Source organism: Pelophylax lessonae (genome assembly GCF_965119305.1).
Source record: "Pelophylax lessonae genome assembly, chromosome: 2".
NCBI classification, from domain to species: Eukaryota; Metazoa; Chordata; class Amphibia; order Anura; family Ranidae; genus Pelophylax; species Pelophylax lessonae.
In genome coordinates, this window is record NC_138769.1 from 383,387,948 (window position 1) to 383,413,571 (window position 25,624).

At 40.6% G+C, this 25,624-nt stretch overlaps 1 protein-coding gene across 1 annotated transcript in view; it reads right to left on the minus strand.

Annotated features, from left to right (window-relative positions):
- Positions 1-25,624, minus strand: part of MMP28 (matrix metallopeptidase 28) — a 133,834-nt gene that overhangs the window by 62,657 nt on the left and 45,553 nt on the right. The window contains exon 3 of the mRNA XM_082246699.1: positions 13,994-14,160. Within this exon, the coding sequence (XP_082102825.1) occupies positions 13,994-14,160 (167 nt within the window). The remainder of the gene's footprint in view (positions 1-13,993; positions 14,161-25,624) is intronic.

Below are 25,624 nucleotides of genomic sequence, written 5' to 3' on the forward strand. Positions count from 1 at the left end.
TTATACATGGACTAGAAAAAGGAGAAGCAGCTGAAGGAGCCAGTTGTGCTGAATTGCATGGAGCATGCTCATAGAATGAAAGAGCAGAGACAGTCTGCAGCCTCTCCTTTCTCTGTCCAATCACAGGCTAGGGAAAGGAGAAGACCTGTAAATGTTACGTAAAGCTTAACTCCCAAAAACCTAAAAAATCTCCCTTGCCGGGGGGGCTGCACCGCACAGCTCGAGTTTACCTGCTCGTTTATATCTAGGGGCCTTTGTAAAGTACTTTAATTTATCTGATCTGCTCCTGCAAGCTCCTCTGTGCTGCTATGGTCCCCATAGCCTCTTCTCCCCTACACTCCAGTGGTCTAAGGCAGTGGTCCTCAACCCTGGCCTACATGGCCCACTAACAGGCCAGGTTTGCAAGATAACTGAAATACATCCCAGGTGATATCATTTGCTGCTCAGTGATTGCAGTACTCTAGTCTGCATCTCCCCAAGGTAATACTTCGAATTTGGCCTGTTAGTGGGCCCTGAGGACCGGAGTTGAGGACCACTGGTCTAAGGGACTCTAGCCCTGCGATAGACATGAGAATGCAGAGGAATGGTCCACTGCTGTAGCATGGACGATCAGGTAAGTAAAGCTGCTTCTCTGTCCACTAGACATTATTACACAGGATTTATATACTGTAGTGCCAACAGTTTGCGCAGCGCTTTACTACACGAGGGCAGACAGTACAGTTACAAATTCAGGAGAAATCAGAGGGCCCTGCTCAAATTAATAAAAAAAAAAAAAAAAAAAAAAGTTTTGCCTTTAGTTAAAGTTTTGGATAGAGTGGAGAGTGATTAGAACGCCTGACTGGTTTTTATTGTGTATGTGTACCTCTTAGGGAGATTTACCCTCTCCATTTGTCCTGTTTACTGTAATCCCCTCTTTGCAGGAACACAGGATCAATGCCTTCCCTACTGACAGAATGGCGATCTGCCTTGTTTACATAGGCAGACTGCCGTACTGCCTGTGTACCGAACGATTAGCAGGTGCCGGAAGACATTGGGTCTGCGCGACCTACTGATCAGCTCCCGCTGTGTAGAATTACAGTGGGAGTGAGCCGCCGGCCCGATACCCGGAAGTGCAGGATCACGTATAAATACATGATCATGCACAGCGCAGCTGCCCTGTAGCAGTAAAACTGCTATAGGGCGGTCGGAAAGTGGATATACAATGTATGTTATTTTGTTGGTTGGAATTAACAGTGGAGCGAATACCTATGCTATATCATGCTTGATGTGATATGACATACTTGGATATTTGTACATATTGTATAATTCTATGTATATGCCTTATACAATTTTATTTCTAAAGCATTTTTGTTATGTGGTATACTTCATCTATATATTTAAACATATTGTACTAACAGATTGTATGCTGAATCCAACCACCTCTGAACGCATTAAACTATCCACACACATAATCAGGTGTGAATGTAGTCTTAGAAAAGCAGAGGGAATTTTTTTTTTTCTTCATAAGCCTTCGTTCACATATATGAGGCTTTGAAATCATGCATCATCATCTGAAAATGCTCGATTTCAAAGCCGCATGTCAGCGCGAGTTCAAGTGCGACTTGAAAGACATCTATGTAGCGAAATCGGCAAAAGTAGTGCAGGAACTACTTTTGCAAATTGGTGCAGCATCACAAAGTCGGTGCTGCACTGATTTGAACTGTGCGATTGCCGGCCATAGGCTGCGACTTGTCATGCGATTTGACCTGTCAAGTTGCATGACAAATCGCTCCAATGTGAATGGGGGCTTAAAAGGACAAAAACTCCCCCACTAACTATCGTATCCCCCGCCCCCCATCCCTAAACACTTACCTGATTCCTTTCACCAATCCAGTGCTGTCCTAGCTGCAGCAACTCTCCTCTCCTCCTGGTCTCATAGGAGACACTGAAAGCAGCGAGAGACATAGGCTTCTGCTGCTGTCAGTCCTTCCTGAGGGAGCAGGAGCAGGAGCAAGGCTTTCTGGTGTTGCGTGGGAGCGCATCTTCTGTTTGGTAAAATCGTTTCCACCAGGAATGGAAGTGAGGGTCAATCTCTCCAACCAAAGCCCCAGATATCAGTAAAACCCAACAGATATTTCAATCCTTTATCACTTTTTTTAAAATAATGATTATAAAATACATTTTTGCAGGACAAACACTAAATTTTAACTTTGCCTACAATCTAAATTGGTATTAGATGTTCAGAGTATGAAGCAAGCAGGCATCATATAAAGAAAGAGGAGACACTTTCCAAGAACTCAGGTTATACTTTAATAGGTGTGTGCTTAGATCCACTCTTTTATCTCCTCTCTTTAGCATGAAGCACAAACAATGCTGGCAAACAATGTAAAAAGAGACGCTGTCACTCTGCCCATCCAGTTTTAATTGTTCATTGTTTTTTATAGCCCCAAGAAATAGGATTGTTCATGCCTAGTGTGCAACAACATGTTGAAACCATCTGAATTTTGGGCTACATCTGGAGGAAAGATAGAAGCAGCTATTTGAAGCTACCCATTAATTAATGATTGCTTTGACATTTGATCCTTGGGTCACTAAGAGTCACCATGTAACAACAGCTCACTCGGTTTAAAGCTGTGAACTGCCCATGGGACAGTTTTAAACCAATCTGTTTCCTGGTATGGACTGTAGGTGACCTATAGAATTTTCTTGCCTTTAAATTGCCCTTCATTATTTCCAGCTGCCCAGATTACAAATTGTTAATATACCAGCCAATTGTTTTATTACTTTGCTGCATCATATAGTGAATGATAATAACATTTTAATACAATTAAAGTGTTATAGAGCATGTTAAGAGTAGAAGAAGAAATTGGCATGTCATGAATACTGGTTTAATAGTTAGTAAACTAATGACTCAAGTTCTAATGACTCAGTAAAACTTGAATTATAATTCAGAAATTTGGAGTGTTGCCTAGTAGATTATGTCTGCAGTTGGCACGTTTCCAATGAGGATAGATAAGTAAAGCACTTACTCTAGTTCATACCACAATACGCATTATAAGGCTTGTGTTACAATACTTTGCTATTTATCGTGAATTGCACCTTAACTCACATCTACAGTCCAGTGCAGTGCAATGCGCCTGCACTATATTGCAGGGCAACACACTGGGACAATTCTCTGTGCATTACAGTGCACTGAGGGGAAGTTACCAAAACTAGAGCTGAAGGAAGCTGGAGCAGCAATTCATGGCAACTAATCAGCTTCTAGCTTGTATTTTCAAACTGAGCAACCTGAAGATGGTAGCGGATTGGTTGTCCTGTACAGTAGCTCCAGGTTCTTTCTGCTCCAGTTTTGATAAATTTCCCCCACTGCAGTTTAAAAAAAAATGTGTAGGCCCTGACTGAAAATAAATGGGCTGCCTAAGGAACCCACTTCAATGCACAGAAACATGGTCTGAATGACCAATTACTTATTAAAAGAAAACACAACACTTAAAACATGAGCATCTCACCAGACATCATAGCACAACTCTGTTCTCTACAATGAGTCGTGTTCTATGAGCCCAACAGCCTAGATGTATCTTATTTTGTATACAAACTTTTATTGGAAGGAAACAGAAAAAGGTGGTACAAAGAGTTGCCACATTAAGAGTCGGTCAACACTAGCGCGTCTTGTCATGCGACTTGTCAGCCTGACAAGTCGCGCTCCCTCGCGGTCCATTGACCGCTACAGGACCCGTTCTAATAAGAGCGACACAAGTCGCTCCGACTTAGAAAAAGGGTCCTGTACTACTTTGGGGTGACCTCGGAGCAACTTGCATAGACTTCCATTATGTGAAGTCCCTGCAAGTCGCTCCAAAGTCGTGGTGCATGGTAATGCACAAGTCGCCCCCGAAGTAATAAGTGTCGTGTCGCCTTAGTGTGAACCGACTAACAAGACAAATAAATAATGGTATCACGTAGAGTAAACATAAATATAACATTCTTACGTATTCTCAAGTTATCGGAGTCCAATACGGAAATTTGATATGAAGATAGGAACAAACAAGGATATCAAAGATAAGCCTAGATGTATCTTAAAAGGTATATAGAGATTCACCAGGCATTCGATGGGTCTGTAAAGATGCAGTCATTTGAACATAAGGAAACACAGCAGGTGTACCCAGGAACCAGAGGAAACAGGACTATGCATAGCTTCTAATAGCAAATAAATAATATATATTTGACAAAGTAGGTGTGAGATATCATTGCAAAGGAATCGGTATGATTATATGAATTATGTTCTTGTTTGTGCTTCTGCTGTCCCTTACTGTGAAAGATCCCTATGCACAAGAGTATGTCCTGATCTACCAAATTCCCTAAGGAACACTGATGGAATGAAACTCAGGACCCAGTAGCATCCTTTAAGTATTCTCATATATGTAGGAATCCATTAAAAAACATCTTGGTGTGCTAAATAAGGAGAACAATTTTGTGGGTAACACTCATCTACAGAGTGCTGAAAGATAACACTTTGTTATCACAGAATGCTCTTTTGACACAACATTGATCAAAAAGTATGCAGAGAGCTCAAAGTTACTATCTATTATAGAAGAATAGAAACATGCACATATATCTAGGACTCAGTCTTAGGACTGTTAAAGGCCATATTCCACTAATTAAAACATGATATTTTCCAAAAAGTGAGTAATTTTCACATTTTTGTAATGAACATTTATTCAATTTACTGAATTTCATGAAAGAAATTGATTTCAATTGGGGATCAGTGATTGTATCTCACATTTAACATTTTAATGAGAAAAATAAATAAATGCAGTTTTAACTTTGTGACTTACCCCATAGTAAAACTAACAGAAATAAACTTTGGGGCTTGGATGCCAATTTAATAAGGGATTTTGTACATCTGACACGAGTTACTATACTTTTAGACCAATTCCTAATTCATATGAACATTTATAGTATATGTCATCGAGGGAAACTTTGTATAGGCTCTTATGTTCTGGAGAAGACTGGTGAATTAATTAGCGTTATGGTTGTTCAGCATACTGGAATGTGATGTAAACTTGGCTGGGAAGGTCAGGATGTCACCATGTCTGAATTTGGGATTTTCTGCTTCTCATTTTTCATTACACAAATGGTGAAATGGAAAAAGGGAAGAATTGTTGAAACAGGGAAAAAGGTCACTGAAAATAGGAATGCAGATTTTTTTTTTAATCTAGTCCATGAAGGTCATTTTAATCAGACATGCCTCAGAGACAATGGCCACATAGAACTCCAGCAGGGTAGTGTCTCAGTTGTGGTTCTGGTTTTAAAAATATGCAACTCCAGACTTCATTTCCATTGTAAAAGACTTATTGTTAAACAATTTTACAAGACAGAATATAAAGGCTGAAAGCATAATTTGTCAGAGAACTCTCTTTCATAGCCAGCAGTTATATTGTCTATAGCACCATACCCACATGCCGAATATCGGGCAGCATTTGCGAAGCTGAACATTCCTTCACCCTGGGTAGAGATTCAGTTCAGCAAACCCCCCCCCCCCCCCCAATCCCACAGTGTCAGAGGGCCAGTGACTGATGTCAGTGGGGCAGTGGCTAGTGTCAATAGGGCAGTGGACGGTGGCAGTAGGGCAGTGGATGGTGGTAGTAGGACAGTGGCAGTAGGGCAGTGGCTAGTGTCCATAGGGCAGTAACTGATGCCAGTAGGGCAGTGGCTGGTGTCAGTAGGGCAGTGGCTGGTGTCCATATGGCAGTGGCTGGTGTCCGTAGGGCAGTCGACAATGTCAGTAGGGCAGTTGATTGTGGCATTATGGCAGTGGCTAGTATCAGTAGGGCAGATGACAGTGGTAGTAGGGCAGTGGACGGTGGCAGTGGACATGGCAGTAGGGCAATTGACGGTGGCTGTAGGGCAATTGACAGTGGCAGTAGGGCAATTGATAGTGGCAGTAGGGCAATTGATAGTGGCAGTAGGGCAATTGATAGTGGCAGTAGGGCAAGTGGCTGGTGGCAGTAGGGCAGTGGATGGTGTCAAACAATGTAATTGAATATCTCTATGCTTCGCCTTATCCCTTTTTCCCCCCCCCTTTTTCCCCCCATAGTTTTTTACAGGCAGGTCCTTGATTATTCATTTATTTATTATTTCTATACGATTTTTAAAATTCTATCCATTGTCATTGATTCATAGTCGTCGATGATATTGATAACCTTTGTTCTTTTTTTTTATTTTTTTATCTATTTGTCAGACATCTACACTTAACCACTATATATCACATTATACAGCGTTTTTATTTTACCAAATGTTTTGTATATGTCTCTGTTGTATTGAATTATAAGTTATTTCCTGGAAACATACCATATATTACATAGTTACATAGTTAGTCAGGTTGAAAAAAGAGGAAGGGGGCCTGACCCCCGAAACGCGTTAGCGGTCCTGACTGAAGGACTTGTTCCAGTTCACACATGGTGGATGCTTGTAACATGATTTTATCTTTACGTCTGCGAGTATGCATATGGCATTTTTATTAAAAATGTGCAAATATTGACCACGGGTAATGCACTAGGTGTTTGCGCCTCCTTTTCCTTTCTTTTCTATGTACCCATGTTGGAGTTCCCTGCCTGAGGAGAGCAGCACGCCAGTCTTCCCCTTCGAAGTGAGCGCTAGGCTGAAAAAAGACACAATACCATCTGGCTCAACCAATAAAAAACAAAAAACAGTAAAGAAATCCCAAGCATACACTCCCATATACACAATCCTATACCCGCAGTTGATCAAGAGGAAAGCGAAAAACCCCAGCAAAGCATGATCCAATTTGCTACAGCAGGGGAAAAAAATTCCTTCCTGATCCCCTGAGAGGCAATCGGATATTCCCTGGATCAACTTTACCTATAAATATTAGTACTTATTTTTATTATGTACACCTAGGAAACAATCCAGGCCTTTTTTTAAAGCAATCTAGTGAGCTAGCCAGAATCACCCCTGAAGGGAGTCTATTCCACATTTTCACAGCTCTTACAGTGAAGAAACCTTTCCGTATTTGGAGACTAAATCGGTTTTCCTCTAGACGTAAAATAGTGCCCCTTTTCCTCTGTGTTGACCTTAAAGTGAACAACACCAAGTTCACTAGATGGCGGTATGTGTATAAAAATCAGTACAGACGCACCCACTACTAGCTTGAAAAGGAGCACACATTGTAGTATCCTCCCTACCCTGCATGCTCCAAAACCCGTCGCGAACTATTGACGTCAGAGGTGAATGCTGCGTTCAACCCCTCAGCCCTGGCTGTTTCCTCATCACAGACATTGCCGGCCCGATTCCACATTACCAGTGCCAGACATGGCTCCAGCACAGACACATACAACCCCTTCACCTCAGAACATCTCTTGGTTGATACTTCACCTGAAAAGCTTGTGTTACACATACCAATGTAAGTTTGATTATTTTATTCTACAATAAATAATCTTACAGTCTAGAGCAGCCTTTTTCAACCAGTGTGCCCAGGCATCCCAGGGTGCCTTGAGGTTTCTTCAGGGGTGCCTTGGCAAAATACCTAAAATGTGATCAAAAATTGTATACAAACCAGCAGGTGGATCAAGCCTGCCTTCCATTACAACTTTCTAGACACTGGCATCCTAATAACCAATTATGTCATCAGTTGATAAGGATGATGCCTGTTGCCTCCACGGCATCCTTGTTTGACCCTCCTGTGCCCCTCTCCCTCAGCAGTGGGGTCACATTAGCTGAGAGAATTAAAGGAGAAGAGAAACATAGGAATACAAGTCAGTACCAATGTGCAAAAGTGTATTTTCTTTGAAAGAATAAATCACGACTAACGTTGGGCATCCTACGTGTGGATGTTGCTGGATTGTGTAAAACTATTAGAATAGTTGTTTACATTTTTGAATGGGGTGCCTCAAGACTGTCCATAATTTTAAGGGGTGCCCTGAGACTGTGTATAATTTTAAAGGGTGCCTTGACTGAAAAAAGGTTGAGAAACACTGTTCTAGAGAGGCACCTCTCTTTCTGTTTTTCTTTTCTTCTTTCTTCTTACATGTTTTGGGAAGCTGCTTCTACTCCCCCCTCTGAAGGCTAGCTCTGAAACAGTGGACTTTTTTGGCTAAAGCCATATGGACATTATTACATATGGACTGCCATAATATTAGACTTTGGCCCTATTTATGGACCTTTATGTATCAGCGCCAAACTATTTTTTATTTTTTAATCATGACGGTGTCAGTAGGGCAGTGGCTGGTGTCAATAGGGCAGTGGACGGTGTCAGTAGGGCAATGGCTGGTGACGGTAGGGAAATTGACAGTGGCTTGTAGTGGCTGGTGTCAGTAAGGAAGTGGTCGGTGCCAGTAGGGCAATTGACAGTGGCAACAGGGCAGTGGCTGGTGTCAGTAGGGCAGTTGACAGTGTCAGTAGGGGATGTATGTTCTATAGTGATTGCCTGGTCTTTAGGCATCAGCCAGAAACACACAGATCTAATTCCTTAGAATTAGTGTTGCCAACCTACCATATTTAAATTTACTGACACGACGCCCAAAATTTACTGGCACAGCAAACTTGGCCAAAGATATAAAATTATGGTTTTAAGTGCAAATTTCAGTATTTTGGCTACAAAGAAGTACGATAGGCAATTAGCAATGTGATTTAAGACAGATATTAAGGCAAAAAACATATTTTATTTTCAATATAGTAAATAAATAGCTCAGGGACAAAACTCAGGAGGGCAAGAAATTAGAATGGGCAGGCACACACACCTATAATTGACTCTCACAGTGACACTGACTGCACAGATCACCGATATGACACATCACAGTCTGCCTCCATGGCAGGTGGTCCCTTCAGTCCACTACGGTCCAAACAGCACTCATAGTCCCGTTTCCAGCTTGCCTTGCTCCTGTCTCACAAACCTGCACACGAGGCTCCAGCCACTCCGCTCCCTTGCACTATGACACCAGGCACTGCCTCCACCAGACTCACCCCCCACCGTCGCTGCGCGAACACACTTTAGCAGGCACCTGGCCATATTTTTTACTGGCAACCTTTTTCTCTCACTGGCATTTACTGGCAGGAGAAAACAGCCCATTTTTTACTGGCTGCCAGTAAAAATACTGACGGATGGCAATACTGCTTAGAATCCAGATTCAGCCAACCACCAGCTTATCACCCTCAACCACCCCCCCCCCCATCACAGGTGCTGAATTTCTTCAGAATCGGACCCGGGTTACTTCATAATTGACACTCCCGGGTACTACTGTAGCCTGGATCCCTTTAGCGAGGTTTACTTTGACTCGCTCCCCTGAGTGCCGGCCGAATCTCTTCAAAAAGACAGCAGGCTGTATACCCAGCCGGGTCCGGGTCTGGGTCCCAACTCCCCTGCGATCAATGGCAGTGCGGGGGGTGGGTGAGTTCACTGTCACTCCCACTGAGCAGCTGGCGGGGTCTCAGACACACTAGTGATGAATCACTCCGCTCCTCCCGGCCGTCTTATAAAAAGCACTCCACAGCAATGCTGCAGCTACTGTTGCTTAGCAACATAGCAACAGTAGCTGTAGCATCGCTCTGGAATACCTGTCTATTGCATGGGCGGGAGTAGCGGACTGATTTGGCGCTAGTGCGCCTGAGTGGTCTCCCTCCTAATTGATTCTCCAATATTTGGCAAACTATGCAACGGGCACTGCCTGTCTATTACACATGATCAGGTGGAAACAACAACCTTAAAGCACCGGTTCCCAGTTGGGGTGGAGGCGGCACCCCTGATGGCGCCCCCCCTAGATGCGGCATCCGTTTGTTCAAATCCTGTTGAAGAGCAATGACCAAAAAAGGCTCATCAAATAAGAGCGCTGACCAGTGTGTTCTGGCAGAACACAAAAGCTCAGCAGGGAAGATCGCTGTACCAATGTCAGATTGTTAGTACTGGATCTCCTCCTGAACTCTTCCGTTTTTTTTTTCGTTCAGCCCACGGGATATATACTAGCCTAATGACTGGACAGATAATTACTTAAAGTAGAGTATTCTATGTGACATGGCTCAGGTTACCTTATTGGGGGCTAAGGCTTGCATATGATAAGGCATAGGCTATTTAGATGGGGTAGGGAGTCCATAAGCATTGGTACTTAACTGGAGCTTATATGAGAAGGCTTAAGTTATATAATTGGGAGGAGGAGCTTGCGTACGACAAGGCATAGGTAATTCATTTGGGGAAGGGGCTTGTGCATGATAGGGCAGTTGTCTTTAATTTGCAGTAGGAACTTGCATATGACATGAGTATCTTTATTTGGGGTAAGGACTTCTATTTGACAAGGCTTAGGTGTTTGATAAGATTTAGCTTACCTACTTGGTGGTAAGGGCTTCTGTATATCAAAGCATAGGTACTTAACTGGGGATAGGGGCTTATGTTTGAGTCTAAGGTAAATGTTTTGGGTAGTAGGGTTTCCACATGATAAACCCTAGGTACCTAACTGGTGATTGGGGCTTACCTGTAATAAGTTTAAGATAGCTATATACTATATTTAGACTGAACATTTTTACGTACATATACAGTTGTACAAAAATTCTCATTAGTACATTCAATGACATGGCAAATATAATTCGAAAGTACTTAAAAAATGATTGGTTTTTGCATTCATATTTGTAATGAATGGACTTTCCTGAACAAAACCCACATCCACTGTTAGAAATGAATTCTTTCTAATGATGAATGAACTTTCCTGAACTGCAAAAAAGGTTTCAAACAATTCTACTACTGTAAGGCCAGCTAAGAATGATTACTTAATTGGTGATAGGGACTTCTGTTTGTAAAAGCATAGGTTCTTAAAGCGGAGTTCCGGGCTCAAAAACAACTTTGGCCCATCCGCTTGCTGTAAATCCCCTAAAAAACAAATGGATACTCCCAATTTTTTTTTCTTTACTTACCTTGTTTTTGAAGAAAGTATACTTACCTTCCTTTTATTCCCTTCCTCTTCGGCCGCGGCCCGCGCCGTCACTTCCGGCTTGCGATGACTCCTGGGAGCTTAACGTCATCGCTCCCAGGAGTCAATGCGTCTGCACCGGCCCCGCTCGTCTGTTCCGATTCAGGTGCGTCATTCCCTGCTAAACAGCTTCTGGGCATGCCCAGAAGCTGTACAGGGATGACGCGCCTGCCCCGGAAGTGACGAGCGGGGCCGGTGCAGGGCATTCTAGGAAAAAGAGGACGCAGAAGAGGACGCGCTGGCTTCAGCTGCCCACACCTGAGATGGCAGCGCTGGAGAAGAAATTTTCAAGGTAAGTATTTCTTCTAAAAGGGAAGTGCGACCTGGGACAGTTCAGATGCTATCCATTATGGAATGTACTAGCCCTGACTAACCCGGGGGTATTTTTATTGAAAAAACATTTCCGAGGCCGGAACTCCGCTTTGACTGCAAATAAGCGCTTGTGTATGATGAGGAGAAGGTCACTTAATTAGGAGTAGGGGCTTCAATGTGACAAGACATAGGTAATCACGTTGGAGATAAGAGTGTCTGTATAAGGCATAAGTTACTTAACTGTAATAAAGGACATCTGTATGAGAAAGCATTTGTGCTTAATTGGGGAAAATGTTGTGACTGTCATGGCAGTTTCTTTTTTTTTTTTGAACAAGAAAAAATAGTTTTTTCAAAATATCGAAAGTACAAGCAGTGTACAAAGCACGCTAGACAATAAATCCGTAACAAAGGGATTACTGGGTAGGAGGACTAATAAAGCATCTCAAGAAACAGAACAACTATCTCACATACTACAGGACATTTAGCATGTGGGTATGCTGTGCTATAGAAATAGAGTAAAAAGAAATAGGGAAGGGGAAGAGAGGATATAGGAGGAAGGGAAGGGGAGGGAGGGACGGAAGGGGAATAAAGGATAATACTTAACATAACCCTGATAAGAGGTGAACCCACTAAGGGTAGGAAGTAGCATGGATACACAGGGGGTAAATGTAAATCAAGGCACAGCATCTTGTCTAGGGGGAGAGACATCATAACTTGTAGAACCCCAGGCATCTATCCATTCTGACCAGATTTTGTCAAATTTTTTTCAGGCAGTTCCGGTAAAGATAGGTAATCTTATACAGTGGTAGAACAAAGTTTAAAACAGTGCGCCAAGTGGATGCCATAGGTGGTGTAGCAGCTTTCCAACAAATAAATATCTCCCTCCTCATATAGAAAGTGCCATAACATATAAATAGTTTGGTATACCGACCTATATCCTGAGCAGTAGGAGCTTGGGATCCGGCTCAAGGGTTAGATTAGGGCCTCGATTAATATCAGCTAGTATCGCTGTCCAATATGAGTGAAGAATTGGACATGACCAGACCATATGTAGAAGAAACGCATCTGGCGTAGCACACCTGGGGCAAGATACAGGGCCAGAGGGGCTTATAGCTGTTAACCTTTTCGGGTTGAAATAGGTCCTATGTAAGAATTTAATTTGGAGGAAACGGAACCTAATATCATGTTAGTAACATAGGAAGACAGACAGTCCTCCCATTCCTCTTCTTTCAGACTGGGAAGGTCCAACTGCCATTTACCAAAGGTCCTTGCTAGTTTATTAGAAGGGGCTATAGAAAGGCAAAAGTATGGAAAAGATAAGGGCTTGTCTAGGATCCTAGAAGTGAGTAAACTCTCCACAGGATCAGATTCAAGGCAGTGTTTCTTAAAAGGATGTAGGGGCTTCCATATGACAGGGTGAGGGTACTTAAATGGATGGTAGAGACTTGCACATAAGACAGTGGTAACTACCTGACACTGGGTACTTATGTTCATTCAGGGCTCAACATTACTAGGAGTATATAGAGTTTTGTGAACAGAAGTTCTTTGTTTACTAGTGCAAAATTGCAGCTTCTCCCTGAGATCCAAAAAGCAGTCAACAAGTTTCAGCATAAAAAAGTTACAACTGTTTTAAAAACCTGTGTGTGACATCACGTATCCCTAATCATCAATACAAGTACTGGTAGTCATAATTTAATTTTTTATTTGCAGCGAATATATCAAGCTGACAATTATACTATGGCAACATTATTATCAATATACTGTTAGATTTCTATGGATTAATATTCTTTATCACTATACAGAGAAACAGTTTGTTTTCCTACGATAGTGGGAATCCCTTTAAGCATCTCCCCTTACACTATTAAGTTTAAGCAGCAGTAACTGTACAGAAAAAAAAACACAGAAACAAAACCATGAGTATCAACTAATTTACTACAGATATTGCACTGCATATTCCTCATGCTTAAAGTAAAAACTCAAGCTTAAAGTAGAACTTTTACTACTTTTACTACTTTGCATTTGCTCTGCACAGGAGACAGTACACAAGGGGTGTCCAACCGAAGACCTAAGATGGCTATGAATGTGGCCCAATACAAAATCATAAACGTACCTAGCAATTTTGATATTTTTTTGTAAAAAAAGCATTTACACTTCGCGAACACGTGGCCGACTTTTATACTTTTCACAATCCCATTTTATTCATATGATCAGTTTTCGCCAGCACTATTTGTGAGCAACTATTTTCAAGGATGAAGCACACGAACGCCAAAATTAGAACCAAAAATATCTAAAAAGCACCTTGAGAATTCATTGGCAATTGCTACTCTATTATTATATTATTATACAGGATTTATATAAACGCCAACAGTTTGCGCAGCACTTTACAGTGTCCATCGAACCAGATGTTGATGCATTAGTTAATCAAAAACAGTGTCAAATCTAGTTTTATGTTGCCCTGTTATATTAAAAATATTACAAAAATTAAGTTTTATTACTCAGATAGGTACATTATCTATATCGGTGATTGTTAACTTGTGATCTGCCCGATTTTTTTTCTGCTCATCAGCTATCCTTATTGTTGGTATATTTTATGTGTGGCCCAAAACAATGCTTCTTCTTCCAATGTGGCCCAGGAAGATCAAAAGGTTGGACACTACCGATGTGCACTAATATTATATATTCTTGTCCTGTTTATTATATATTAATATGCATAAATATATATAATAACTCACTTTTTGTTGCATAGCGTTTCCTGCGATGGTTTACATAAAGTGGTCTATTAAACAGCCATTTTGTTTCACTGTCATCTTTCATTCCACATCGTGGTAAGTGCATCTGATGTATTGTAGTTTCATCCAAGTTTCCAGAGACTGGAAGGTGAGATGATCGCTGGAAGTCCCTGTAACATATCAATGCAATTAACTAGCTAGAAGAAGAATTTGAAAGCACAGACTGTTAAAAATGATCAAGTAACTACGTGGTCTGCAATTGTGTCAGGTGTTGATGCTGATAGAAATAAAGTGTTTTTTTCTCAAGCAGAACAAAAAAAATAAGAAATCGAATATCACACATGGAAAAGCCTTGAATTCTAGGACAATCTTTAAATAGAATATAATTCCAGCAATTAAAGTTTGGATATTAAGTTGGCAAGATTTTGTCAGATACAGTTACATACATATAACTAAACAAATATCCAGATTAAACAGGTGATCAAAAGGTCAAGGCATAAAATGACCAGTTATAAAAATAAAAAATAATAATATATAAATATATAAATTATACACATACATATATACACACATACACAGTATCTCACAAAAGTGAGTACAACCCTCACATTTTTGTAAATATTTTATTACATCTTTTCATGTGGAAACACTGAAGAAATTACACTTTACTACAATGTAAAGTAGTGAGTGTCCAGCTTGTATAACAGTGTAAATTTGCTCTTCCCTCAAAATAACTCAACACACAGCCATTAATGTCTAAACCGCTGGCAACAAAAGTGAGTAAACCCCTAAGTGAAAATGTCCAAATTGGGCCCAAAGTGTCAATATTTTGTGTGGCCACCATTATTTTCCAGCACTGCCTTAACTCTCTTGGGCATAGAGTTCACCAGAGCTTCACAGTTTGTCACTGGAGTCCTCTTCCACTCCTCCATGACGACATCACAGAGCTGGTGGATGTTAGAGACCTTGCGCTCCTCCACCTTCCGTTTGAGGATGCCCCACAGATGCTTAATTGGGTTTAGGTCTGGAGACATGCTTGGCCAGTCTATCACCTTTTACCCTCAGCGTCTTTAGCAAGGCAGTGGTTGTCTTGGAGTTGTGTTTGGGGTCGTTATCATGTTGGAATACTGCCCTGTGGCCCAGTCTTTGAAGGAAGGGGATCATGCTCTGCTTCAGTATGTCACAGTACACGTTGACATGCATGGTTCCCTCAATGAACTGTAGCTCCCCAGTGTTAGCAGCACTCATGCAGCCTCAGACCGTGACATTCCCACCACTATGCTTGACTGTCGGCGAGACACACTTGTCTTTGTACTCATCACCTGGTTGCCACCACACACGCTTGAAACCATCTGAACCAAATAAGTTTATCTTGGTCTCATCAGACCACAGGACATGGTTCCAGTAATACATGTCCTTAGTCTGTTGGTCTTCAGCAAAATGTTTGTGGGCTTTCTTGTGCATCATCTTTAGAAGAAGCTTCCTTCTGGAACAGCAGCAATGCAGATCAATTTGTTGCAGTGTGTGGCATATGGTCTGAGCACTGACAGGCTGATCCCCCCTCCCCTTCAACCTCTGCAGCAATGCTGGCAGCACTCATACATCTATTCCCCTGAGACAACCTCTGTATATGACGCTGAGCACATGCACTCAACTTCTTCGGTCGACTACGGCGAGGCTTGTTCTGAAGGGAACCTGTCCTGCTAAACTGCTGTATGGTGTTGGCCACCATGCTGCAGCTCAGTTTCAGGGTCTTGCAATCTTCTTATAGCCTAGGCCAGGGATCCTCAAACTACAGCCCTCCAGCTGTTGCAGAACTACACATCCCATGAGGCATTATAAAACTCTGACATTCACAGACATGACTAGGCATGATGGGAATTGTAGTTGCTGAACAACTGGAGGGTCACAGTTTGAAGACCCCTGGCCTAGGCCATCTTTATGTAGAACAACAATTCTTTTTTTTAGATCCTCAGAGAGTTCTTTGCCATGAGGGGCCATGTTCAACTTCCAGTGACCAGTATGAGAGAGTGAGAGCGATAACGCCAAATTTAACACACCTGCTCCACATTCACACCTGAGACCTTGTACCACTAACGAGTCACATGACACCGAGGAGGGAAAATGGCTAACTGGGCCAAGTTTGGACATTTTCACTTAGGGGGTGTACTCACTTTTGTTGCCAGTGGTTTAAACATTAATGGCTGTGTGTTGTTATTTTGAGGGGACAGCAAATTTACACTGTTATACAAGCTGTACACTCACTACTTTACATTGTTGCAAAGTGTAATTTCTTCAGTATTGTCACATGAAAAGATATAATATACATACATACACACACACACATGCATACAGTATCTCACAAATGTGAGTACACCCCTCACATTTTTGTAAATATTTTATCATATCTTCTTATGTGACAATACTGAAGAAATTACATTTTGCTACAATGTAAAGTAGTGAGTTTACAGCTTGTATAACAGTGTACATTTGCTGTCCCCCTCAAAATAATTTAACACACAGCCATTAATGTCTAAACCACTGGCAACAAAAGTGAGTACACCCCTAAGTGAAAATGTCCAAACTTGGCCCAGTTAGCCATTTTCCCTCCTCGGTGTCATGTGACTCATTAATGGTACAAGGTCTCAGGTGTGAATGGGGAGTGGGTGTGTAAAAATTTGGGGTTATCACTCTTGCTCTCTCATACTGGTCACTGGAAGTTCAACATGGCACCTCATGGCAAAGAACTCTCACTTTTGTGAGATACTGTACACACATACATATACCCAGTGCTGGGTTTATGCATTAAAAGATGCTTTCTTTTAAATTAATATATTAAATATGTAGTACATTGTGCATATCTTGTAACAGGATTAGAAATCATATTGCCACACTCACAATCATAAACAACTAAACATTTTGAGCTCCTACTAATTTTGGTGTCTTAAGTTAACCAAGATCATCAGAGACAGTGACAAAATATTGTACTGCGATGCTAACACTTTGTACCTTCCAATTCATGAGGTTTACATATACCATATGGCCTACAGTTGGCAGAAACTTGGCCACCACACCCTCTGCTCTTCTGTTTTGTCTTTCCTCAAGATACTAAAATGATTCAGAAAATTTGTGCTGGTTGACCCAAAAGAGCTTTTGTAAAGCCCTGCACTAATTTTGAATGAGAAAGCATGGCTCACAATTGGCATTTCAAATCATCCCAAAGTTGTTCAAGGATCTGTGCAGACCACTCAAGGTCCTCTGTACACACTCATCAAATCATAATCATGTCTTAAAGTAAAGCACTTGAACAGAAAAGGGCCATCTACAAGCTGCTGTTACAAGCTGGAAACACAAAATTGTCTAAAATGTCTTTGTATTCTGTAGCATTAACAGCATTGTTCAAGAGAAACGCCAAAACGTAATTATTAGGAGGAGTGTCTACATACGTCAACATGTACTGATAGAAAGTGGGTGTTGGTGCTGCTTGTAGTGAATGTAATAAATATGTGAAAAATATCAAAAAATGATGTGTGGTCTTAAACCTTAAAATACAGGCTAATGCATATACCTAATAAATAAATAAATAAATAGATAGATAAAATAAACAATAATGGTAGTTATGAGATCTGTGCAAACAGTAGATATGATACTTTAGAAAATTCCCATTGTACTGTAACATTTAGCTCATAAAAGTCCAATGATGATTCTATTCACACTGTGAAAGTACAAGTGCAATATTAAAAAAATGACTGTGTGCCAAATCGCTAAGGTGCAAGTAAAAAATGTGCAAAGAATTAAAAATAGAGTGAAGTTTAGCAGCAAGGGATTAACCTCTCTCATAGAGTAGAGGTAATTTCCAGGAGAAAAATGCAGTTCATACAATTGTACTCCGTGTCCTTTTTAAGTTCCTCCATATTGCAGTATCGTTTGAAATATATTGAAAAAACGTACGCTTACATTTAGGTTAGGGCATTCACTCGTGGATATGGCGATACAGGAAGTCCGGGTTCACCACTGCGCTCCACGTATGGAAACCGGAAGTGACGCAATGACGCTAGACTCCACCCTACATGTTTGGTCACACTGACATCATCTGGAGCGGCCTGAAATATATTTCAAATGATACTGCACTATGGAGGCTCTCTCTTTTGTATTTTGTTTTTGTTTTATGTGGAGGCGGAGGGGAGGGGAGATGTCCTTGAATGTTATATACTCAAAGCTGTATACCCCGGCTATCTGGTGAGTGTAACCCCATTGAGGAGCAAAACAGAGCACTGGGAGCCAATGCACCGCTGGGGGTTTTCTGGATTTGGTCTCAGGGACAGTAACATTTTGGATCAATGGACCTTAAAAGGACATTAAGTACAATTGTATGAACTGCTTTTTTTCTCCTGGAAATTACCTCTACTCTATGAGAGAGGTTAATCCCTATAAAGGGTTTTTGCTGCTAAACTTGAGTCTATTTTTAATTCTTTGCACATGTTTTACTTGCACCTTAGTGATTTGTACACAGTCACTTTTTTAATATTGCACTTGCACTTTCACAGGGGTTTTCACCATCAAAACCCTAAACAAAGAAAGATTCAGCCTCCTTGCCCTCATTAGCAGCACCACTGCTCTGGCTTTGTGCCTCGGTCCTCCTGACCATGTAACAGTGTCACTGGATTCAAGTACAACCACTGTACCTTTGTTAGCACTTTCTTTCCCAGCCTTCCTGCTGCTCCAGTCCACAGGCTTGGACCCTCTTGTCTGCTCTATCACAGACTGCACCATGCAGACATGCATGCTTGTGGCTGCTTCCTTGCACCCACATCGACTTTGGGGGAAGAAGGAGCACAGAACCCTGGTCCTGACTCTACAAGAAGACCGACACACACTTGCACAATCAATCTCCTGGCTTTTCCCAAAACCTGGCCTCAGGATTGAGGATTTCCTCCCACCCAGGTCACTATTAAATCTTCGGGCTCCAGGTCACAAACCAGATTTTACCAACCACCCAGGAAACTGAAAAAAAGGGTTTCCTTCAAATTAAACTATCATCCTGGAGCCCCTCGACCTGTCTAGTAGATCCTGGGAGACATACACTATTACAGTTACCACTATCTATACAATTATAACAGTTTGGGGTTTAACTTTTAACAGCCTAGCCAACACACTACATCAGCAAGCTTCACTAAGATCAAAATTCAGGTTCCCTGAGTCTAAGTCTAAGCAAATAATAAATTGGTTTGCTTCACCAACAGCAAGTATTCCCAGGGTACCCTTTAGTTTTTCTCTGCGATTGCTCATTGTGGAAGGATTTCTGCCTCACTGTGTTTGTTTTTTCTATCAGCGCAGTGGAATAAAACTTCCTGAAGACCTTCTAATTTGGGGCCTAACAGACAGCAAATGTGTCACAATGGTCTTCTTGACAGCAGGAAACATAACATTTTCGCATCTGTATAAAGCTGTCACAATGGACATATACAATCACTACGGACATGTAGGAGGCAGATGGAGGGGCATAAACCCTATTAGCTGCTGCGATAGAGGGGGGTAAGGGTATGTATTGATCCTTTCCAGGAAGATATGACCAGGAAATATTTTTTCTTCATATGGATTATATGAGACTCTGTACAGTTCTGAAGGCATCGTGTGTGTCTAACAAGGGTGGCTCAAAAGTTTTTAATTAAAAAAAAAAAAAAAAAATTGCAAGTATCCTTATAATACTGAGAACAGAAGGGTGTGTGCATTTATAATTTCGTATAATTCTTAGTTGAGCAAAACAAAGTGTAGTAAACAAGTCTGCCAGCCAGAGGAATACATCTTTCCTCCTACATCCCTTGGCAGTTATCAAGTCTTAATGTCTCTTCCCTCGCACACAGCTGGAGAAAGAATGCCCCTTTATTGTGCCAAATTAATGGCAGCTGTTCTTTGCCCTGGGCCAAACTATAGTTTTTTATATATATATATATATATATATATATATATATATATATAAAAATACACACATATACACACACACACACACACACAGTGTAAAAAATTCAACAAATAAAATGCACATATTAGGACCAGCACAAGATCTTCCCTTTAGAACTAATTTCAAATTTAATGAACAATGATAAAATGTTTAGTTAGAAACATTAGTTCTTGTATCTCTAGAATAAGTCTGCCATCTTTTGACTAGGGATTATGGTCATAAAGGGGAAAAAATGGAAACACCGTTTTGTATTCGTGTTACTTGTTCCCCCAGGCTAAGACCCCTCAAAAATGTTGGATGGTTCAAGAGGCTTAACCCCTTCCTGTTTGTATGAAGTCATATGACGTCCTTGACTTTGAGTCGTGATACCTGAATGATGCCTACAGCTGCAGGCATCATTCAGATATCATTCTTTTTTGCCGGCAATTCCCTGCACAGTGAAAACAATTATAATGGCTGTTCAGCCGCTTGATTGTTTTCACAGGCGGCTGGAGGAGACGTACCCCCACTGCTTCTACGGGCTCGCCTGTGCAATTGGCGAGCTGTAGAATGAATCCACAGGAGGCAGAAGTTTACCATAGAGCTGACCAAGGGCCAGATGGTCCCTGGTCATCTCTAGGACTCTCTGAGGCCAGGCGCAACGTTAGGACATCATGTCCAGCCCCTGCAGTTGTAAAAACTGCTGTGTATTCGGCTGGAAAGGCTGAGATCTTTTTTTTTTCTCTAGACTTCCAGACTCCACATCTCTCCATAAAGAGAACCTGTCATACCCTATTCCTATTACAGGGGATGTTTACATTCCTTGTAAAAGGAATAAAAGTGATAAAAAAAAATAGGGAAAGTATAAAAAAAAAAAAAAATTAAAGCGTCCCTGCATGCTTGCACCCAAAAGCGAATGCGTGCAAACGTCGCGCCTGCATATGTAAACAGCGCTTAAACCACACATGTGAGGTATCGCAGCGAACGGTAGAGCGGGAGCAATAATTCTAGCACAAGACTTCCTCTGTAACTCTAAACAGGTAACATGCAAACATTTGTAGCCTATGGAGATTTTAAGGTACCAAAGTTTGGTGCCATTCCACAAATGTAAGCAATTTTAAAGCGTGACATTTCGGGTATCTATTTACTCATTTTAACATCATCTTTTCCCATTATACAAAAAATCGTGCTAACTTTAGTGTTTTTTTTTTTTTTCTTAATTCATGAAACGTTCACGTTTCAAAAATTCCTGTGCAAATACTGTGTGACATAAAAGTTGCAATGACCGATTTATTCCCTAGGGTCTCGGCTAACAAATATATAGTATATATAATGTTTGGGGATTCTGAGTAATTTTCTAGCAGGAGAGGAGTGCCGGAATTGGCCCAATATGGAAGTGGTTAATGGCCACTGGACACCTGTGCAGCCAATCTGAAGTATTTATTTTCAAGTCTTTAGTTGCTCCATATCACAACCCTGCCTCCTGTTACACCAAAAACTAGAAAAATCCTCAAGGGGCATCAGAACAGCAGGAAGAGAGATTTCCCTAGTTGTATCTATAGTGTAAGCTCTTTTGTTTAGTTTAGGACAGGGTAAGGTACAATTAGAAACCCTATCAAATTTTGATAAAGGGTTTATTAGAAAAAAATCTTTCAAAGTAATACTGCCTGTATCCCCACTGAGAAAATTTCCCCTAACTTCCTGTCCCCGTGTGCCAGTGGAAATGTCTCCCCAATGATTGCAAGTGGCAAAAAAATTCATGAACATAAACAGTTACTAATCCTTCCTCATTCCATTAAAAAAAAAAATTCCCTGGAGCTAGGCTTTAAATAGGAAAAATAAGAGCCCTAATTTTAATCCTTATTGGGTAGTGTTGCTTGCTGGTTACTGTTTAAACAATCAAGAGAGCTGTCTAGCTGTTACACATGCACAAGATAGCTAAAAGTGGAGAAAAAATGTAGTAAAACTACATTAAGGGGAATTCCAAATCACTAGATAGTTTATTAATAAGATTATAAAAGATTAGGTTAGTAATAACATTACTACAGACCTTAACATGGCTTATCCAAGAGTCCTGAGCAAGAAAAAAAAAAGTGTAGATGCAAGTTTTCTACAGGGTAGATGGAATGTGGAAAAGTAGTAGGAGTGATTGGCAGGGATCAAGCACAGGTGAAAAATTGCAGCAGTGACATGTTAAATAATGTATTGACTAAGTGGAAAGAAAAAAATAAAATAAAAAAGAAATACAGATGCAGCACTGAATCTTAAAGTCAGCACTGATTACTGTAAAAAATGTGTACTCCCTTTTCACAAGTTTCCAGCAAAGACATTTCTGTGCATCAAACATAAAGGAAAAAACCAAATGGATATAATTTTGATATATGTAAAGAATATACAGTATTTTAAATGTATATTAATAAATAAGTCATGTTAAAATATCTTCTTTTTTTTATCTATTATATCACTTTCCATAATGCATGCTAATGTGCTTGCACTGTAGAAAAGTTATACAGTAAACACCACTTTTAAAAAGTCTAAAGTATTTGCAATCTTTAAAAGCATAATAAATTATTTCTCTTTAATCTTAAATAATACTGCTTATAAGCTTGAGGAACTGGTGCTTCGGATTATGGCATCTTGACACCCTTTTTCCTTTTTTTTTTCACAATAGATCTTTATTAAGTAAAAGTATTACATTTAATATTGTAATATACAACTTGCACAACAAAAGTGTATACAAACGTAAATAATAACAACATATATAAGCACAAGATATTTGTGATAGTAATGGTTAGAGTACATCAACTTTGATTGTGTAAAGGGAAAAAAAAAGAAAAAAAATGTGGTATGAAAAAAAAGTGGGGTAAAATACATAAATAAGATCCAAATGAAATCAAATAAAATGAAAATCAAAAAATAGCTTCATTAATATGAGTTATAAATGACACATAGGTAAGGGACAATGTAATGTTGATAATCTATGTAATAAGAAGGACATAAGGAAAAGAGGGGAGGAAAGGGGATGTGGATTAAAAGGAAAGAAGGGGGAATTGGGACTTTAAATGAAACTCGTGCCATTGAGTCTCCATCCCTATGTATATGAAAAAATGGGAACACAGTGTTCAAAAAAAATGTGGGACTTTGCATGAGGTGTAACCAGTATAAACATAATGATAACAATATCACATATACATCTGCTGGTAAGCATATAGAAGCATAGGGTTGATCATTATGTGTTTATTAACATGTACATGGCAGATAACATTGAGTACAATGGATACAAGACAAATAAGAGGGGACATAAATATAGTACGTATAAATAACATGATAAAACTATACAAATGTTTAGGAATGATGACAGGATAAACCAAAAATTATATAGTAACAATGAATGTTAATATTGGGATGCATGTTGAGTGGCAGAAAAATTGGAATGACCTCCATGGCTCAACGCGTTTTGTGAATATAGTTTCACTTCCTCAGGAGCAGGCGCATTTCTAATTTCTAAAAAAATATATAATATATGTATGTAAGATGGAACCAGTCATGCATCCAAGGAAAAGTATTTTGGAACAAATAAAGATTAAATAGCTTACAGTGGAGTGTTGGTTGTCAATGAGACCTCCCAGAGAAACATCCCCATTGGGAACTGAGGGGGCACTGTCTCCGCACAGAGCCACACCGCAAGGTCCAATATTGTGGTGTGGATAGCCAAAAAGTAGGTCTTGGGCTGGATAATAGGTAGCAATCTGATAAGGGGATACCAAATGAATATATATTAGAAATAAAACCATAAATATATAATTGGAATCCTTAATCCCAAGACCAAAGTGAGCGAGGAAATATATGTGGAAGTTGGGACCAAGAGGCACCAATAGGTCCAAAAGGGTGAAAGGTAGAAGGTGAAAAAGGATGTGACAACCATAAGCCGGTACATAAATTATAATGCCAGAAGTGATGCTAAAACAAAATGGACAATGGAGACACCTGGTGCAAGGAGGTTGGAAGGTAAAAGCCCAGTAGCAGAAATAGTGAGCCAATATATAGATTGTAGAGCCAGAGGTGATACTAAAACAAAATGAAGAAAGGAGACACCTGGTGCAAAGAAGTTATAAAATAAAACCCCAGTGGCAGGGATAGTGCACATGAGTGATGAAACAGGAGACAAAAGTAGACCTGGCCGGATTGGCGTCCCAGTAATGAACAGTGGTGGAGATCACGTGCAGAGACGCCGACGCCAGGAAATTACGTCGTGCTCCGGACGGAAAATGTGGATAATCTGATAATATCAATATATAAGAGAAATATGCTACTGGTGTCGGAGGTATATGTTTTCTATATACAAATTTTTTTAATGGGTGAGCCATCAATCCAAGACAGGTGTAATGTAGAGAAGTGGGAGTGGTCTAGTGAGCCATGCAGCTCCTATTTATTTATAGTTTCATATTCTTCAGACAAGGTGAACAAAAGCCAATTACTCCACGTTTTGTGAAATCTGGTAGTGGACTCTTTTTGCATGGACAGTGTTTCTTCAATGTAATTGTAACTGTTTACCTTTGCCAGCCAATCTTTAATTAATCGGTATATACAAGGATTTCCATTGAATTGGAATTAAAGCTTTTGCTGCATTTAAAAGGTGCTTAGTTAGTGACTTTTTCTATTTCCTAAATGTATAGAAATGTATAGAAATGTATGTGTAGTAGACATGCAGCAGGATTTAGATCTAATGTGGTTTCAGTAATAGGTCTGATCTGCTTTTTTAACCACTTAAGCCCCGGAGGATTTTCCTGCTAAAAGACCAGGGGGTATTTTGCGATTCGGCACTGCGTGACTTTAACGGACAATTGCGCGGTCGTGCGACGCTGTACCTAAACGAATTTGACGTCCTTTTTTTCCCACAAACAGAGCTTTCTTTTGGTGGTATTTGATCACCTGTGCGATTTTTTGATCACGCGCTATAAACAAAAAAAGAGCAACAATTTTGCAAAAATAGCAATATTTTTCACATTTTTTTATATGAAATTCCCCAAAAAAAAAATGTAAAAATCAAAATTTTTTAACATTTTTGGCCAATTTGTTTTATCCTACCTATGTTTGGTAAAAAAAATCGCAAAAAGCGTATTTTGATTGGTTTGCGCAAAAGTTATCGCGTTTACTAACAAAGGGAAAGATTTTTGTCATTTTTGTTGTTTTTTTTTTTAACGCGTAATGGCGGCGATCTGCGATTTTTTATGCGGTACTGCGACATTGCGGCGGACAGATCGGACCCTTGACTGACATTTGTGACACTTTTGGGGTTACCAGTGACATTTCTACAGTAATCAGTGCTATATATATGCACTGTTACTGTAAAAATACACTGGCAGTGAAGGGGTTAACTTTATTTGGGAGGGAGGGGCTGTGTGTGTCCCTAGGGGCGTGATTCTTACTGTGATTGGCTGTGGCTCTAGCTGTAAGGACACTGATCAACGGATCTACATACTAGATCCGAGTAATCAGTGTCTTTACAGCGATGAGAATGACAGGCAGCTTGTTTACACAAGCTGCCTGACATTCTCCCTCTCCCCCGACGATCGCCGAGTGGCCGGCGGACATCGGGTCCGCTGGTCACACGCGCGGGGGGGTGCGTGACCGCGCGGGAGCGGGAGCGCGCCTCCGCGGGCGCGCGCTCGCTCCCCAGACCCTCCCAGGCT